General features: G+C 42.7%; 1 protein-coding gene across 2 annotated transcripts in view; it reads right to left on the minus strand.

The window, feature by feature from the left end:
- The window catches only part of AK9 (adenylate kinase 9), a 226,282-nt gene that overhangs the window by 104,344 nt on the left and 104,779 nt on the right, over positions 1–17,159 (minus strand). Inside the window, exons 21-25 of one of the 2 annotated variants that reach the window (XM_043542772.1) lie at positions 9,642–9,734; positions 8,896–9,102; positions 7,601–7,725; positions 5,696–5,908; positions 3,159–3,449 (exon numbers count right to left, since the gene is read on the minus strand). In XM_043542772.1, the coding sequence (XP_043398707.1) occupies positions 3,159–3,449; positions 5,696–5,908; positions 7,601–7,725; positions 8,896–9,102; positions 9,642–9,734 (929 nt within the window). Of the gene's footprint in view, positions 1–3,158; positions 3,450–5,695; positions 5,909–7,597; positions 7,726–8,895; positions 9,103–9,641; positions 9,735–17,159 lie in introns of both variants that reach the window. The other variant, XM_043542770.1, reaches the window with a different exon arrangement.

Here is a 17,159-nt window from a genome sequence, read left to right on the forward strand (position 1 = left end):
TGAAACTCATTGCCATGAGATGTTGTGATGGCCAAAAGTATAACTGGGTTAAAAAAAGAACTAGATAAGCTCATGGAGGATAGGTCCATCAGTGGCTATTAGCCAAGATGGTCAGGGATTGAACCTCATCCTCGGGGTGACCCTAAATCTCTGACTGCCAGAAGCTGGGAAGGGAAGACAAAATTGCCCTGTTCTGTATATTCCCCCTGAAGTTCTGTAACTAGCCACTCTTGGAGACAGGATACTGGACTAAATGGACCATTCGGCTGACCCAGTATGGCAGTTCTTATGTAACACAATGAGAGGCTACCAGCTCATGAATTTTCCCTTATTCAAAATGGTAAACATTTCCATTACTGTCAATGGGACTGAAGGCAGCAAGATGGCCACCATTCCCCTACAGTCTCTCTGCATGTGGAAGTTAGGCTGCTCTTAATAAAGTTAGGTTTCAGAGTAGCAGCCGTGTTAGTCTGTATTCGCAAAAAGAAAAGGAGTACTTGTGGCACCTTAGAGACTAACAAATTTATTTGAGCATAAGCTTTCGTGAGCTGTAGCTCCCGAAAGCTTATCTCAAATAAATTTGTTAGTCTCTAAGGTGCCACAAGTACTCTTTTTCTTAATAAACTTGTCTGCTACTGTTTTCAGTGAGACTGAACCATGCTGGAACAGGCTTCTCTCAAGGGCCAGGATGCCTAGTGGTCAGAAAACAGTCTCTCTGAGCCTAGGGTTGCCAACCCTCACAGATTGACCTGAGTCTCCAGGAATTAAAGATTAATATTTAATTAAAGATGATGTCATGTGATGAAATCTCCAGGAATTCATCCAGTCAAAGTTGGCAACCCTAGCCTTAAGGCAGCTTTTCCAGGCAGTCCAGGGCATGGCAGCCAGATCATTGTTCATCACCCTTTCCCCCAGAGACCTCTGGGTCTCTCAGGCAGCTGAGGGAGAAGAGAAGGGAAGGGGGACCTTGGTCCTTCCACTCTACTGGGTCCCTGGCCCAGGGGCCAAGGGGAGAGAGGCAAGGCGTGGCTCAGTCGTTTCGGCTGCCACTCCAGAGCCGCCTCCCCCTGGGTTGCTCTCTATCTTCCCTCTTTTCTCTTCAGTTTAGGGTGTAGCACTAGCCTTCTGCTTACACAGTCTCGGTAGTTCAGGCCTTCAGCTGGGTGTGGGAGGATGCTTCCCAGCTCACCATCATATTTTAGTTGTTTCCCCCTTAGAAACGGGTAAGGAGGAAACCAGCTGAGTTTTACTCACAGTCCTGGTCCTTCCCCTGTAAATGGCTCTGGTCAGCAGCTTCAGCCTGTCTGCCTTCTTGCAGCCAGACTCTCCTCTATGTTCTCTCCACCAGACCTCTCTTTTAAGCAGGTCCTCCATAGGCAGCACGCCAGGCTACTGCTGAGGGGCAGGGCTTTCTTGACTCAGTACTGCTTCACCATTCCTTTAACCTTAGTATGGTATCTGTAAACCCCATCACACATGCTCAAAGGCAACAGACTGTCACTCTATGGTTCAGAGGGCTAGACTGGAACCAGAGACTATGAGGGGCAGTAGAGACACTGAAAAGTATATGATGGCCACTCATGTATTCCCTGAATATCAGATATTCTGGTACTTCTGGGAAAAGTGTGACCTCACCCCTGCTGGTGTGACCTCACATACATGGTGCATGCAAAGTCACATCACATAGAGGGTGCCATTTTTTAGAGTGTGCTGCTCCACCCCACTGATGTGACCTTATACGCATGGTGCATGCAATGTCCCACCACATAAGCACCATTTTTAAGAGCATGCCACCCTGCTCTATCTGTGTGAATTTGTGTACACTATGCATGTGAGGTCATGATGGAGGGGGCAAAGTGTTGTGCTCTTAAAAATGGCATCAGCTGTCCAATACTAGACAAAACACTTCAGTTTTGTCTTTGTGCCAGACAGGGGACAAATCACCCAAAAAGAGGACTGTCCAGTTAAAACTGGATGAATGGCCTCCCTAGCAAAAGTGGAGGGGAAAAGAGGGCACTGGGGGGAGCAGGAGGCACATTTAGGGGATACAAGGGAATGTAGTGGGGGTCCAAAGCAGGGGGGAGGTAGAGTGGGAGAGTTCTGCCCAGTCTTGGGCAGAGAAGTTAGAGTGTGTGTGTGGGGGGGGGGGAGATCAGGGAAGTGTTGCTTCTTTCAAAAAGCTAAACCAATACCCTATTGTTTTTACTGTGACATTATTGTTTATACCAGGGGTGGCCAACCTGTGGCTCCGGAGCCACAAGCAGCTCTTCAGAAGTTAACATGTGGCTCCTTGTATAGGCACTGACTCTAGGGCTGGAGCTACAGGTGCCAACTTTCCAATGTGCCAGGGGTACTCACTGCTCAACCCCTGGCTCTGCCACAGGCCCTGCCCCCACTCCATCCCTTCTCGTGCCCTCCCCTGAGCCTGCCGTGCCCTCACTCCTCCCCCTCCCACCCAGAGCCTCCTGCATGCCACAAAACAGCTGATCTGGAGGGAGGGAGAGGCGCTGATCAGCGGGGCTGCCAGTGGGTGGGAGGGGCTGGGAGCGGGGGCAGCTGATGGAGGGCTGCTGACGTATTACCATGGCTCTTTGGCAATGTACATTGGTAAATTCTGGCTCCTTCTCAGGCTCAGGTTGGCCACCCCTGGTTTATATGAATGATTGAAGTTTTTGCATGGAAACACTCATTATAGGATCATTTTTGGAATATTACAAATACTTTCAACGTTTAACTTTATTTTGAAATATTAATGAAGGCAAGTCACATTACACTGTGCTTCCTAAGGATTTTGGTTACTAGTTAGCTGCCCATTAGCTAAAATTAATTAGTTTTAAAAACTGAAAAATTTTGTCTAAGACCCCTTCTCCTGATGCATTCCTCTGCACCCTGTTCAGCTAAATTCAGAAAGCAGAAATTAACGTAAAGTGGTTTACTATGTACATCTGTAACACATCAGTCCTAAAAGTAATAAGTTCTCTGTGCAAGTGTGAATCATGATGCATTAATCAATGGTTCTCAAACTATTTTATCCAAGGAAATAAATTAGGAGGGGAGGGAGTCAAGACAGTAATAGGAAATGGATTGTAGTTCTTGGGACTGGCAATACCGAGTATTTGGCCTCTAAAAAAAAGGATACTATTAATTACTATTAATACCTCTTTATTTTTGTTATTTTCATTTTCATGTGCACTTTCACTTTCAGTTTCTGTATTGGTCTGAGAGGTGTTTCCCAATTCCTGAAAGAGAGTTTCCATGTCAATTTGATCTTCCTCAGGTTCCTCGTCAAATTCAAGTCCAACTCTCTTTTGAGTTTTGGGCATGATCATTTCCTGTAGATGTTCTTCAAACTGAATATGGAAAATTCCTAATTTGTCAGCTAGCCATCGGCCACAGGTAGTTTTACCTGCTCCATGTGTGCCCAGCAGGCACACTCTTAAGGGAGGAGCCTGCCAGAAAGAATTAAGAATACTTTTATAACAATTTCTACACTAGGGTGCACTTAAGTTATGGTTGTATACACTTTGTTGAATTAATCCTAAATTTCAGGACCTCTAATATAAAAAAAGTACCCCCAAAAGCAGCATAAGCACACATGCATTTTGCATTTCAATGTTTAAAACTACAGTGAATTACATATATAGTAGATAAAAACCAGTACATTAACCCCTTTCCCTTCTGCCCCTCTATTTCACCCTTTTTATTCTTCTTATTTCAACCTCCCACCCACTCCCATTCTCCTCTGACCCTTATTTCACTTATGAGAAGTGAGTTAACAACAATAATTAATGAACAAAAAACTACTCTAACAGAGCCATCAACATGTGTATATGTCTTACTGAGTAAGCATGTAATATTATTATAAATCTTTGCCCTACCCTTCTGTGATGAAGCGGGACTGTCCTTAATGTTTCCTCTGAATATTGTGGGGGTGCCTCAGTTTCCCCTATGCAGTTCTTAGGTATCTAGGTGGTGGGATAAGGGTGTATGATCGTTGCAGAGCCCTAGAGGGCAGGTGTGTGCAGGGGTCTGGACACAGAGAATGGCCAATACCCTGTTTCCTGGCAACTGATGGCCTGGCCCTTCCCCCTTGCAAGGTGAGAGCTAAAGGTGTTGGAGAACAAAGGAATCAGGTGACCTCCTGGCCCAGGAAAGGGACAAAGCCCAGAGGAGGAGGGGCTGGAGAGAGTTTCAGTTTGGGCTGGCTGGGGATGTGGAGTGAAGTGCAGACGTGGTTGTCTGGCTCACTGCCCCCCAAAATGAACCCAGCTGAGGGGTCCTGTTCTCTGTACCTACAACCTCTGTTTTAGACCATGTTCCTGTTGTCTAATAAACCTCTGTTTTACTGGTTGGTTCAGAGTCCTGTCTGACTGCGGAGTTGGGGGGCAGGACCCTCTGGCTTCCCCAGGACGCCACCTGAGCGGACTTGCTGTGGGAAGCGCACGGAGGAGGAGGATGCTGAATGTTCCGAGGTCAGACCCAGGAAGGTGGAAGCTGTGTGAGCTGTGTGTCCTGAAGACAGTCTGCTCACAGAAAGGAGACTTCCCCAGAGTCCTGACTGGCTTCTTGGGAGCAGTTCCAGAGCATCGCCCAGGGACTCCATGACACCTTCCCTTTCCCCCTGTCAGGGTTCCTTCCCTACTCTGAACTCTAGGGTACAGGTGTGGGACCCGCATGAAAGACCCCCTAAACTTATTCTTACCAGCTTAGGTTAAAAGCTTCCCCAAGGTACAAACTTTGCCTTGTCCTTGAACAGTATGCTGCCACCACCAAGCGTTTTAAACAAAGAACAGGGAAAGAGCCCACTTGGAGACGTCTTCCCCCAAAGTATCCCCCCAAGCCCTACACACCCCCTTTCCTGGGGAGGCTTGAGAATAATATCCGAACCAATTTGTTACAAAATCATCAAAGACCCAAACCTCTGGATCTTGGAACAATGGAAAAATTAGTCAGGTTCTTAAAGGAAGGATTTTATTAAAAAAAAAAGAAAGGTAAAAATCACCTCTGTAAAATCAGGATGGAAAATACTTTACAGGGTATTCAGATTCAAAACACAGAGGATCCCCCTCTTGGCAAAACATTAAAGTTACAGAAAATAGGAATAAACCTCCCTCTTAACACAGGGAAAATTCCCATAAAAGAAAAGATAAACTAATCTGCCTTGCCTGGTTTACCTATACTGGTTGCAATATTGGAGACTTGGATTAGGATGGGTTGGAGAAGATGGATTTCTGTCTGGCCTTTCTCAGTCCCAAGAGAGAACCACGGCATAAACAAAGAGCACACACAAAAGCCTTCCCCCACACCAAGATTTGAAAGTATCTTGTCCCCTTATTGGTCCTTTGGGTCAGGTGCCAACCAGGTTAGTTGAGCGTCTTAACCCTTTACAGGTAACAGGATGTTGCCTCTGGCCAGGAGGGATTTTATAGCACTGTATACAGAAAGGTGGTTATCCTTCCCTTTATATTTATGACACCCCCTTTGTTCATAACCTTTATTTACTGTGTTGGGCCTACATTTAGATTGTAAACATGTTGGGGAGAGGGTACATCTTTCTTGTTTCTGTGAAGTGCCTAGCACACTTGCAGCAACACAGAAACAACAACAAAAATAATTGTAATAAAGGATGGAAAATTATGTGTAATATCAACCTCTTATTAACAATCTATTTTAAATAGTTTTAACATTTTCTCACTTGTAATGGTTCCTTGTGAGCCACATACTCCTCAGGGTTCTCCAAAAACTTTTCTCTGGACTCAGGACTTGAAAAATAGTAAAATTTTTCTCTATATATAGCTCCATTTTCAGCAATCCCTGGGAAAAGGACAAAGTTCTCCTTCAGACTCACTGGACAAAAGTGTTTGGTGTCTCCCATGTGTCTCTTCTTTTCATTAATTTTATCTTCATCCTGATAATACACAATGGTTTTAGAGAAAATTGTCAAGAAGTCTTTGGATCAAGTAGAAAAACATTATATATAAAATATTCTGTACACATACTTCCCATTTCAAGTGCATTACAGTACATTACTTTCAGAGACAGTGATAAAGCAAAGCTCCAGATCTAAACACTCCCTTGAATTCTAGGGCATTTGAAATCTAGACCCAATCCAAACTTTATATCTTACACTCATTCCTAATTACAAATGTTTGAATACAGGGTACTCTAAATACTTACTGCTAAATTTACAAACTAGCTCCCAAACAATCTCCAAATTTGTGTGTGCAAATTTTGCATATGTACCAATTTGCAAATACAATATTTATACTCAATTCAGGTAATTGCTTATCTACCTGAATGTATGTGGAATTATGAGTAACTATGTGAATGCACATGTAATATTTACATGTGCAAATTTGTGAGGGCAAGGTAATGTTATGCTGGAAGGTATTAATGAAGCAGGTCTTTGACCTATAGACAGTCAAACTTAGTTAAATCTTATGGGTATGCTATGCACCCTTTTATCAGGCTAAATGGAAAGAAGGAGTAATTAAATGCCCCTTTATGTGGTGACAGATGGAAACTAGGAGGTTACTGCACAAGACACTAGGCCACATGGCAAAGCCCGAGCGGAGAAACTGTATGCTCTGAGGGGTTTCTCTGGGACTGGTTGCAAATGTAGAGGCTAGGGTATTGTTTCTGCAAGCTAAGTGTGTTTCAGAGAAGTAGTACTGACAGTGGGAGAAGCAGTTATGAGCACAGCCTTCAGTGGGAGCCGAGAGACAATGCTCTGTGGGGTGGTGGACTACTCGGGAAGGAAGGCCTAAAAACTGTGAGCAAGGAAACTTGCCAGTTGTTGTTTCTATGTGTTCAGGGAAACAGGACTTTCTATACATTCTCTGTAAATAAACAGGATTGCACCAAAGAAATACCTGACTTATACCATCAATTTCTCCTCCTAACAAACACAAAAATGGCAAGGCTCTGAAAACTGGCTAACCTCTTAGGCCAAAAGAGACAACAAAAATAAACTACTTTAAATGTGGCCCTTAATAATACTGCCAAAATATCTTATAAAATAGTTGGTGGTTCTGAAAACATAAACAAATAGTAAGGCAGGCACTCCCCTATATAATTAGCAGAATATGACTGTGCTATATATTGGAATAATACAGGGAAAAGGAATGATACTTATACGTAGCACTCACATAGCATTTCATGTCTTCAAGAGCTGATCAGACAGACGGCAGAATTTCCCATAAACTTCTAGCTTATCCAAAATATACAGGTCCACCACAAAAGCAGTTACAGAAAGTCATTCAGAAATTAGGCCAGATGGTGGATCTGCATGCTGAAATGCACCCCTCCCCGCAATCATCTGGGAATACTGGCTACGCACACTCTCCTTACAAACACAGAATATTTGTGCTCTCTGCTTGGTGGAATAACACCATTGCCAGTCAGAATACAGGAGTACAATGAAATTGCTTTAGCAATTTATGAGTGTACATATTCTGTGGACGTTTTTGTGGGATGTTGAATTTGGATCAAAAATATTTAGGCACATAGCTTAATAAATCTGCTTTGTCTGAGGTTAAACTCAAACCCATAATGAGTCAAAGTAAAATGATAAATTAACAAAGCCAGTATTGCTCACTTCTTCATCATTTTCTTCTTGCTCTTCCTCTTCTGATTCTTCATCAGCCTCCCCTTCTGCCTGCAAGTCATCTGCTTCTTCATCTAGATCTTCTGCAGATATTTCCCAGCCATAATATTTAAAAGGTTCTGAAAAAGTTACCATTTTTTCATTTCAATTATTGTCAAAAAGTGTTCAAGTTATGCTTATGTTTTTATTTTTGCCCCCTGAAAATATACAAAACATGCAAGACCACAAATAAACCGTGCCAGGTATGTTTTTCCATTTTTTTTAATCCTTGAAGTGTACATAACACATCTCCTACTCAGAGCACATATTGTTTTCTTGACAAAATGAATGTCCCCTTGTTTGTATTGTAAATAAAGATGCAATAGTATTTTTAACAGGAACTTGCTATTACACAGAGATTAGAAGTAAAACTGAAGAGAACTGCATTACTGTTTGTAATAACTACTTTTATGTTTAATTTTGGCGAAATCCCTCAGAACAAGGATCAGTCAAATTTTATCTGACAGAATATATGAATTTGTAATTAATGTGGGTTAATCAAACACTTCAACCAGATTTGTATCAGAGGTTTATTATTATTATTCATCTAGCACTCAAAAATATGCTAGACACCTCAGCGCATACAGGGAAGAAATGGTCCTGTTACTAAATGTTTACTGCAGATGGATGGACCCTTACATTCATTCAGAGTCCCACTGACTTTAATAGAATTTACACACAAGTGGACCTTATATGAGGTGTGTCACACAAGACGTGTGCACACACAGGACAGCTGTGCATGTCCCGTTACAGTATTCTGGCATAAACAGCCAAAGCAAAAATGGTGGGAAAGGGATGGATGTAAAAGGAAAATGTTTAAGAGCTGTTATGTACATATTTTCATGATTTATTTTATATAAATTATTCATCTCTTCCCATGTGTCTTGATGCTTGACCTGCTTGCTATCCCCCTTCTAATGAGGGCCAGCTCTAGGTTTTTTGCCACCCCAAGCAAAATAATTGCCACCCCAAGCTCTGAGAGCGCAACTGCCCAAGCGAAAAAAAAGAAAAGGATGGCCAGAATGCTACCCTTGGAATTGTGCCGCCCCAAGCATGTGCTTGCTTTGCGGGCGCCTAGAGCCGGTCCTGCTTCTACTTCCCAGTTCCTCCACTGAACACAATAAGCCCCTCCTTCCACTCCACACCACAGATTTAGGACTAAGTAAAACAACAACAATCCCTCTCATTTTCACACTACAAATTCCTCTCTATGCAGGTCAAATGTGAAACTTATGAACAGCATTACTTACTTTCCATCACCAGGACAATTTGATTAAGCAGTGTTTCTGGAGTTTGCCCAGCAATCTCTAAATCAGCAATCTGAATTAAAGATGAATCATTGATTCCTGGCTCTAGTATTTGCCAGTTGTGCATGAATAGCTTAATCTTCTCTTTAAATGGCTCCATTTCTGGTACATCTGGGAAACCATCCTCTGGAAACTCAGGTAACATGATTTCTGAACAAATCAAAATGATTTTGAAAGGACAATGCATCTTTAAAGATTTTGCATTTTAAAAGTTATCCTATCATACTTTATAAAATAATTTTAACTTCCCGTAAACCTATGTGGCAGTTTTGACATATTCTGCCTCTTTATGTGATTTACTCTAAGCACAAATTTATTTTATTGTTGTTTTAGACGCACATTTTGCAGTGCCGAGTTCATTACATTGGGTTGCTGTATATTGATACTTCTCAAAATAGACAAGGAGACAGAAAGAGGTCCAATTAATTAAATTTGCATGTGGTTATTTAATGACATAGCATACAAATTTGAGACCATGACCTTTTCATTACATTTCTGCAAAACAAAAAAAAATGTACATGTAATTAAAAAGCCTGATGCATTCATCTACAAACAATTTTTGGCAGCTTAAGGAAATTGTCATGCATCAAATAGAATATACCAGTGTTGGAAGGAACATATTATACAAAGAAAAGAAAGCTGGACTATATTTGCTTGAAAGAGAAAACAGGAAAGATTTCATGTCTAACCTGGTTCAGGTTTAGCCTCCACAACCCCTGTGGTGCAGTCAGGTTGTACATGAGGTATTACTTCTGTTTCAAGTGGAGGTTTGTCTCCTGATTCTATAAGCACAAATACAATTAATTCAGCTACTACTACTAACTTCTATTTCTCCTGCACCTTCCAGGTGAGGGTCTTAAAATGATTTACAGACATTAATGAATTAAGCTTCCTAACACTCCTGTGAGTAGAGGGGTTGAGGAGATGGATGATACCTTGAAAGACAACATAAAGATATTTCAAAACCAAAATCTTCAAAGATCAGAAGTCCAGAGCTGCAGAGACAACAGTGATTTTGCAAACAAAAATAAGGAAGCACCTTAATATAGGCACCAAGGTGCTGAAGCATAGCATCAAAGAACCATATGACAGGTTCTGAAGTACTGCAAACACTCAGCACTGCTGAAGCAAAGTGCTGAGGAAGAGATCCTAAAGTAAGTAACCCAGTAATTTTCAAAAAGATTAGGACTGGAATCTTTCGAGAACTATTATTACCTATGCAACTGTGGTACACAGAAGTTAACGTCCACATTTTTTATTTGGATGTCTCAGTTTTTGGGTGCCCAATTCTGAATACCTAAGGCCTGATTTTCAGAGATGGTGAGCACACACGTACTCCAGTTAAAATCAGAGGGAACTCTGGGTGCTCAACGCCTTTGAAATCACATTCTATTTGTCCAGAGAATTGGAACCTAAGTGACACACCCAAGATCACAAACTAAGTCTGTGGCACAGCTGGAATACAAAATCCATCTCTTTTGTGCTTCAGCCATGTGCTTCAAACACTAAACCATGCTTCCTCTAAGAGAAAGGAACTGATCTTACCAATTATCCATTACCATAATTGTATTGGGATCCTACTGAAATTATTATTATTTATGCACAGTATTACCACAACACTAATTTAACTATAAATTCCTTTATTAAATCCAAAGGCTGAATGGTATTTATACAATTGCTCTAAACATGACTAAAAAGCCTAAATAATAACCAATTTACTACATCCAAACAGTAACAGAACATTTATAAGCATTTGATCAAGATATGTACAAACAGTGCCTAGACTACTATTGGTCGTCTCCAATTTGATCAGGCTGGTATTAGCAATGAAACCTTTAAGAGTTTACTTTTTTATACCCTTTAACAAATAAGTAATGTCATTACCAATTCTCAGAACATACCTGTGGCCAGATGAAGGAGTTTCTTATATAGCAGTAATTTACTGTATCTGGTACCCAGCTAACCATGTTTTATTTCTATTACTTTAGCCCAAACCTTAAATAACGCTAGTATTTTGAAGGGTCACCACAAATTTAACACAACTTTATGCAAGACCCATCTTGCATAAAGTACATCTCAGTTATGTCATATCTACAACATAAGCATATTTCCATAAAGAAATGGAGTGCAACATCATAGTATGTATATAGAAATTCTACATACTATTCCCTGCATTTGCTACAGAGAAGTGCAAAAAACAACTCCATCCCCCTGGGCACTAGCAGGGATTTAAAGGAACAGGACCCTAGCTGTACCCCAAGCTGGCTGGTCACACACCCTTGTCACTGGGCATATTGACAGTCCAACAGCATAGCATCCAAAGGTTCATATTCTGGCCTTCTGTGGGTGTACAGGGGGTAGGAGACTCCATGAGTGAAATCATGACCCAATTAAAGTCAATGCTCTAGCTCAGTCCTGTAGCACACATCCACAAACACGCAGCCAGAATATAACCCTTAGTATTCAAATATTTTTACTTCATAATACCCAAAGCAATTGCTCTTCATTTCATTTTAAATGCTTAATGGATGTGGGGAGGAAGAGAATTTTGTGGGATAACAGCATTTTATTTTCTACTTCATTTTCCCTTTCCATCAAAAAAGTCTGATATAGTAGAAACACAGTGGGTGAGGTAACATCTTTTATTTGACCCAACTCCTGTTGGAGAGAGAGAGAAGGCCAAACTTTCAAACTTACACAGAGCTTTTCTTCAGATCAGATATTACCTCACCCACCTTGTGTGTCCATGGGACCGACACAGCTGCAGCAACAGATTATATAGTAGAGGTCATTCTCCTTCCCTCAAAAGTCTAGATGTGTTCGGTTCAGAACTGAATGTCACTCCTTCACTTAAGGGTTGATGAAGAACTCCACAAGTACTGCAGGTAATTTTTTCAGAGATACCAGTCACTTAGGGCCTAAGTCTTATTGGAAGTCAATAGGCTCCTAAACCATTTATGTGTTCTTGAAAATTTTATCCTCCCTCCATATCTGAGGCTGAAAGGAGAGACTACTTATCTGTACAGTAAGATAAAGGAGGGAGCACTTACCTGTAGAGGTATTGTCTCACCACAGTATGTGCATCCACCTGTGCACTCTGTACTGGAGACTGTAAACCACTGTCAGCAAGCCCATGCCTGTGCAGAGAAGCTTCTTGTAAAGCTTCAGGTAAAACACTGTCACAGTGTTGTCTGTGAGAACAAATAGGTTTTTCCCACTGACAGGAGATAGGAAGGCCTGACAGGCTAGAAAGACAGCTTTAGTTCTCTGATGTTTATATGCAGAGAGAGATCCCTTGAGGACCACAAACCCTAAGTTTGGAGGGGACCCAGATGAACACCCTTCCCCCCATCCCAGGGCAGATGAGTTTATCACCAAGGTCAAGAAAGGTTGAGGGCAGATAAAAAGAATGCCGATACAAACATTAAGTGAGTCTGTCCACCAATCTAGAGAAGTCAATACTCGAGATGACACACTGAGGACAGAGTTCAGATGGTGACAGCTCAGCTAATAAGCAGTCTGGTCTGCTGGAATACATATGTGCATGAAGCCTCATACAAATTTCAAGCTGTTGTGTTTGGGTGAACCTTGAGATCTGCAACAAGAGATTTAATTGTCTGGAACCTCAAATTTGGAAGGAAAGCTCTGGTTTGAGTAGAGTCCAACACTGGTCCTATAAATCCTATCCTCTGAACTGGACAAAGGGTAGATTTGTCTGAGTTGATCAGAAGACCTAGAGCTTTGAAAGTTAATTGGATGAGATGTATTCTGGAGAGTATCTAAGCTCTGGACTGGCCTTTGACCAACCAGTCATCCAGGTAAGGGTAGATTTGTATTCCCAGTCTTCTCAGAAAAGCAGCTATCACTGACATACGTTTTGTGAAAACCCAAGAAGCTGCTGACAGGCCAAAAGGCAGCACAGTGAACTGGCAATGAGAGTGCTTCACCATGAATCTGAAATACTTTCTGTGACCTTGATAAATTGTCACATGAAAGTAGGTGTCTTTTAAATTGAGGGAGGCATACAGGATACAGTGAGGGAGTAATGGAAGCCAGGGTGACCAGGTAAAACTTTCTCTTTTAGATATCTGTCAAGTAGTGCAGGTCTAAAATTGGTCTGAGACTTCCCTGTGCTTTTGGGATTAGGAAATAGTGGAAATAGAGCCCCTTTCCTCTGAGATACTGCAGAGCCTCCTCTATGGCTCCTACCCAAAGGAGAGAGACAACCTCCTGGAGGAAAAGCTCCTCATGAAGATGGTCTCTAAAGAGGGATGGGGATGGAGGCAAAGAAACAAATTGGAGGGTATATCTCACTTCCACAGTGCTTAATGCCCAACGGTCCAAGAGAATAAATGACCAAGCAGTGAAGAAATGGGAAAAGTGGCTTGCGAATATGGAGAAGATGGAAACTGGCATCCTGGAAACTGGCATAGTGTCCTCTAATGCCCTATCAAAAAGCCTGTTTAACATTCTATGGGTGTCTAGATGGAACTGGCATTGATGCAGAGCCAAAAGGAGGAGGGGGGCTAGGTCTATAACCCCTACTCTTCTTTCTCTGCAAGTCCTGATGAGGAGCAGGGGCAGAGTAATGGTAGGTCTGCTGTGGGCAGAAATATATTCTGGCTCGGGCCAGAATATAGTATCATCGGTGAAGTGGAAGTGGTGAAATAGCTCCTTCAGAGGCTGCCTGATAGGAGGAGGAAGAGGCCAGCACAGGCTGAGGCTGCTCCTCCTCCATTAGCTCTCCAGCAGAGTCCTCCTGAACTGCCTCTTGCTGCTGTGTACTGGGCCTGGTACCAGGCCCAGTAACAGGCAGTGCCTGGCGAGTAGACTATCCACGCCTCTCCAAAGACACAAAGAAAGAACGCCTCATGTACAACCCAGAAATGTAGGGGAAACCCCATGGGTTCAAAAAGACCAGGGGACCCGTGAGCCCCAGTAACCCTCTAGCCACATACTTGATGGTACTCCTGCTGGAGGGTCCCTAGCAGTGCCCTACTAGTGCCCTGGAAAGTAGCAATACCAGCTCTGAGGCTGGGAAACATAGGAGCCAATGTACAATTCAGAAGAGGATGAATCTCCCACTGCTGATCAAGAGGGAGCTGCTCCTGACAGTGCCAGATGCTGATGCCAAGTTAGAGAAGGACATAGCGCAGCCAACATTGCAGGCTTCCCTTTTGATGGTACCCGCAGGCATGAAGTCTGCGGTAATGGAGGTTGTGGTACTGAGTGCTACACTGATGCTGATGGCACCCCTCTGTCTGTTGGTACTGAGAGCATGGTCTCCTGCACTGCCAGAGATACCTGTACCAAGAGGCACAGCTGATCTCTGACTGCTGAAAACACCTACGGCATGGTTGGTACCAAGATGGTCTCGGGATGGTACGATACTGCAGATGTGGAAAGTACTCCCTCAGGCCCCAGACTTGATGGTACCTGCCTCAATGCCAGAGTAAACAGTGTTGGCTTCTGCGGTGCCAGAGAAGAGGAATGCCAGGGTTTTGACTGCAGTCCAGTCTTACCCCTATGCCTACAGGATTCAGTGCTAGCAAGCTTCCTCTCTCCTTGGTCTGCTTAGAGGTCTTATGCCTCTTTTTAGGCACTGCAGATAGTGATTGGTGCCAGATCTTGGGCAACATGGGAGGTGCACTCCTAACTGATCCCCAGGCACTTGGTGCAGAGTCTGAATGGCTGGATTCTGATGGGAGGCCTCAGAGCTGCTTCCATGAGCAAAAACTTTAGCCTGGCTTCCCTGTCTTTCCTTGATTTTCGCTTAAGATCTTTGCAGATATGACAATTATCCCGAATATGACCTTCCCGTAAACACTACAAGCACTACAAGCACATGTGGGTCGCTCATGGCCATTGGCCTAGTCCTAGTGCAAGAGAGACAGGATTTGAAGTACAATGACCAAAGCATGCCTCAGCACCAAGAAACAGAATAACCCCAAACTAGACCCCAAAAAAGAAACTAGTGCAAGGTTCTCTGCTTGTAGATGGGTGACTGGGTCTGGTTCTGTTCAATATCTTCATCAATTATTTGATAATGGTATAGAGATCCATTTAGGTAGTCTTTGTGTAGAGATAGTGGAGCCTATAGAACATTCCACAGTGGAAATGAAAAGCCTCAGAGATTTTCTGAAAGGCTTATTTCTGTTGAAGTAGAACGCTAGTGCATGCCTGACATCTAGGGTATGTAATACTGACTCCTGCGTGTTCCCATGAAGTTTAGGGAAGAATGAGGGAAGATGGATTGGTTGATTTAAGTATAAATTTAGGGTGGGGTCTTAGTGTGACCTTGTTCTTGAAAAAGATGGTGTAAGGTGGGTGTGCGATGAGGGCTCCTGACTCACCCGCTCAGCGGGTTGATGTGATAGCCACTAAGAATGCCACCTTTATTGACAGATGTATTAGACATCACGTTGCTAAGGTTTCGAATGGTGGTCCGGTGAGGCAGCATAAAACTAATTTCAAATCCCAAGTTGGAATAGGTATGTGCACTTCGGGGTAAACATTCTTGATACCCGTAAGGAAACATTTGGTGATCAGATGGACAAATATCCATGTCCCATTGATCTTGCGATGAAAAGCGGTAATACTGTCTCACATGACCTTCTCATAAACAAAATAGGGAAATGCAACCTAGATAGAGCTACTATAAGGTGCGTGCAAAACTGTTTGGAAAACCATGCCCAGAGAGTAGTTATCAGTGGTTCACAGACATGGTGGAAGGGCATAACAAGGGGGGTCCCGCAGGGATCAGTTCTGGGTCCAGTTCTGTTCAATATTTTCATCAATGATTTGATAATGGTATAGAGAGTACACTTATGAAGTTTCCGGATGATACCAGCCTGGGAGGGGTTGCAAGTGTTTTGGAGGATAGGATTAAAATTCAAAATGATCTGGACAAACTGGAGAAATCGTCTGAAGTAAATAGGATGAAATTCAATAAGGACAAATGCAAGTACTCCACACAGAAAGAAACAATCAGTTGCACACATACAAAATGGGAAATGACTGCCTAGTAAGGAGTACTGTGGAAAGGGATCTGGGAGTCATAGTGGACCATAAGGTAAATATGAGTCAACAGTGTGACATTGTTGCAAAAAAAGCAAACATCATTCTAGGATGTATTAGCAGGAGTGATGTAAGTAACACATGAGAAGTAATTCTTCCTCTCTACTCCACGCTGATTAGGCCTCAACTGAAGTATTGTGTGCAGTTCTGGGCGCCACATTTCAGGAAAGATGTGGACAAATTGGAGAAAGTCCAGAGAAGAGCAACAAAAATGATTAAAGGTCTAGAAAACATGATCTATGAGGGAAGATTGAAAAAATTGGGTTTGTTTAGTCTGGAGAAGAGAAGACTGAGGGTGACATGATAACAATTTTCAAGTATATAAAAGGTTGTTACAAGGAGGAGGGAGAAAAATTGTTCTTCTTAACCTCTGAGGATAGGATAAGAAGCAATGGGCTTAAATTGCAGCAAGGGAGGTCTAGGTTGGACATTAGGAAAAACTTCCTAACTGTCAGGGTGGTTAAGCACTGGAATAAATTGCCTAGGGAGATTGTGGACTCTCCACCATTGGAGATTTTTAAGAGCAGGTTAGACAAACACCTGTCAGGATTGGTCTAAATAATATAGTCCTGCCATGAGTGCAGGGGGCTGGACTAGATGACCTCTCGAGGTCCCTTCCAATCCTGTGATTCTATGTACCTTGATCGAGCTAATGGAGAACCCAGATGTCTTTAGTCCCAAGATATAGTCCAATATCAAGGGTAGGGTTGTAGAAACAACACTAGTTTGTTTGTTCTGGCTCCACATATGGAGCCTCTTCCATTTGTGAAGGCAAGTATTATGCATGGTTGTCCTTCTACTATTTAGTAATATGTCTTTAACCTGTTCTGAACAGGCTAGTTTGTCATGATGGAACCATGTAGGAGCCATGCTTTCAGATGAAGTTTCTCCAGGTTCGGGTGGTGAACCCGTCTGGCATCCTGTGATAGAAGATCTGGCCGAGGTGGAAGAGTGCATAGTGCACATACCGCCATCCGCAATAGGTATGAGTACCAAGTCTGTCTGGGCCACGTTGGGGCTATCAGTATACCTTTGGCCTTGTTAGTATCTATTTTGTGTATCACCCTCGATAACAGGAGGATTGGGGAGAACACGTATAACAGGTGTGCATCCCATTTGAGGAGGAAGGC

Source organism: Chelonia mydas, chromosome 3, assembly GCF_015237465.2.
Source record: "Chelonia mydas isolate rCheMyd1 chromosome 3, rCheMyd1.pri.v2, whole genome shotgun sequence".
Lineage (NCBI taxonomy): Eukaryota > Metazoa > Chordata > Testudines > Cheloniidae > Chelonia > Chelonia mydas.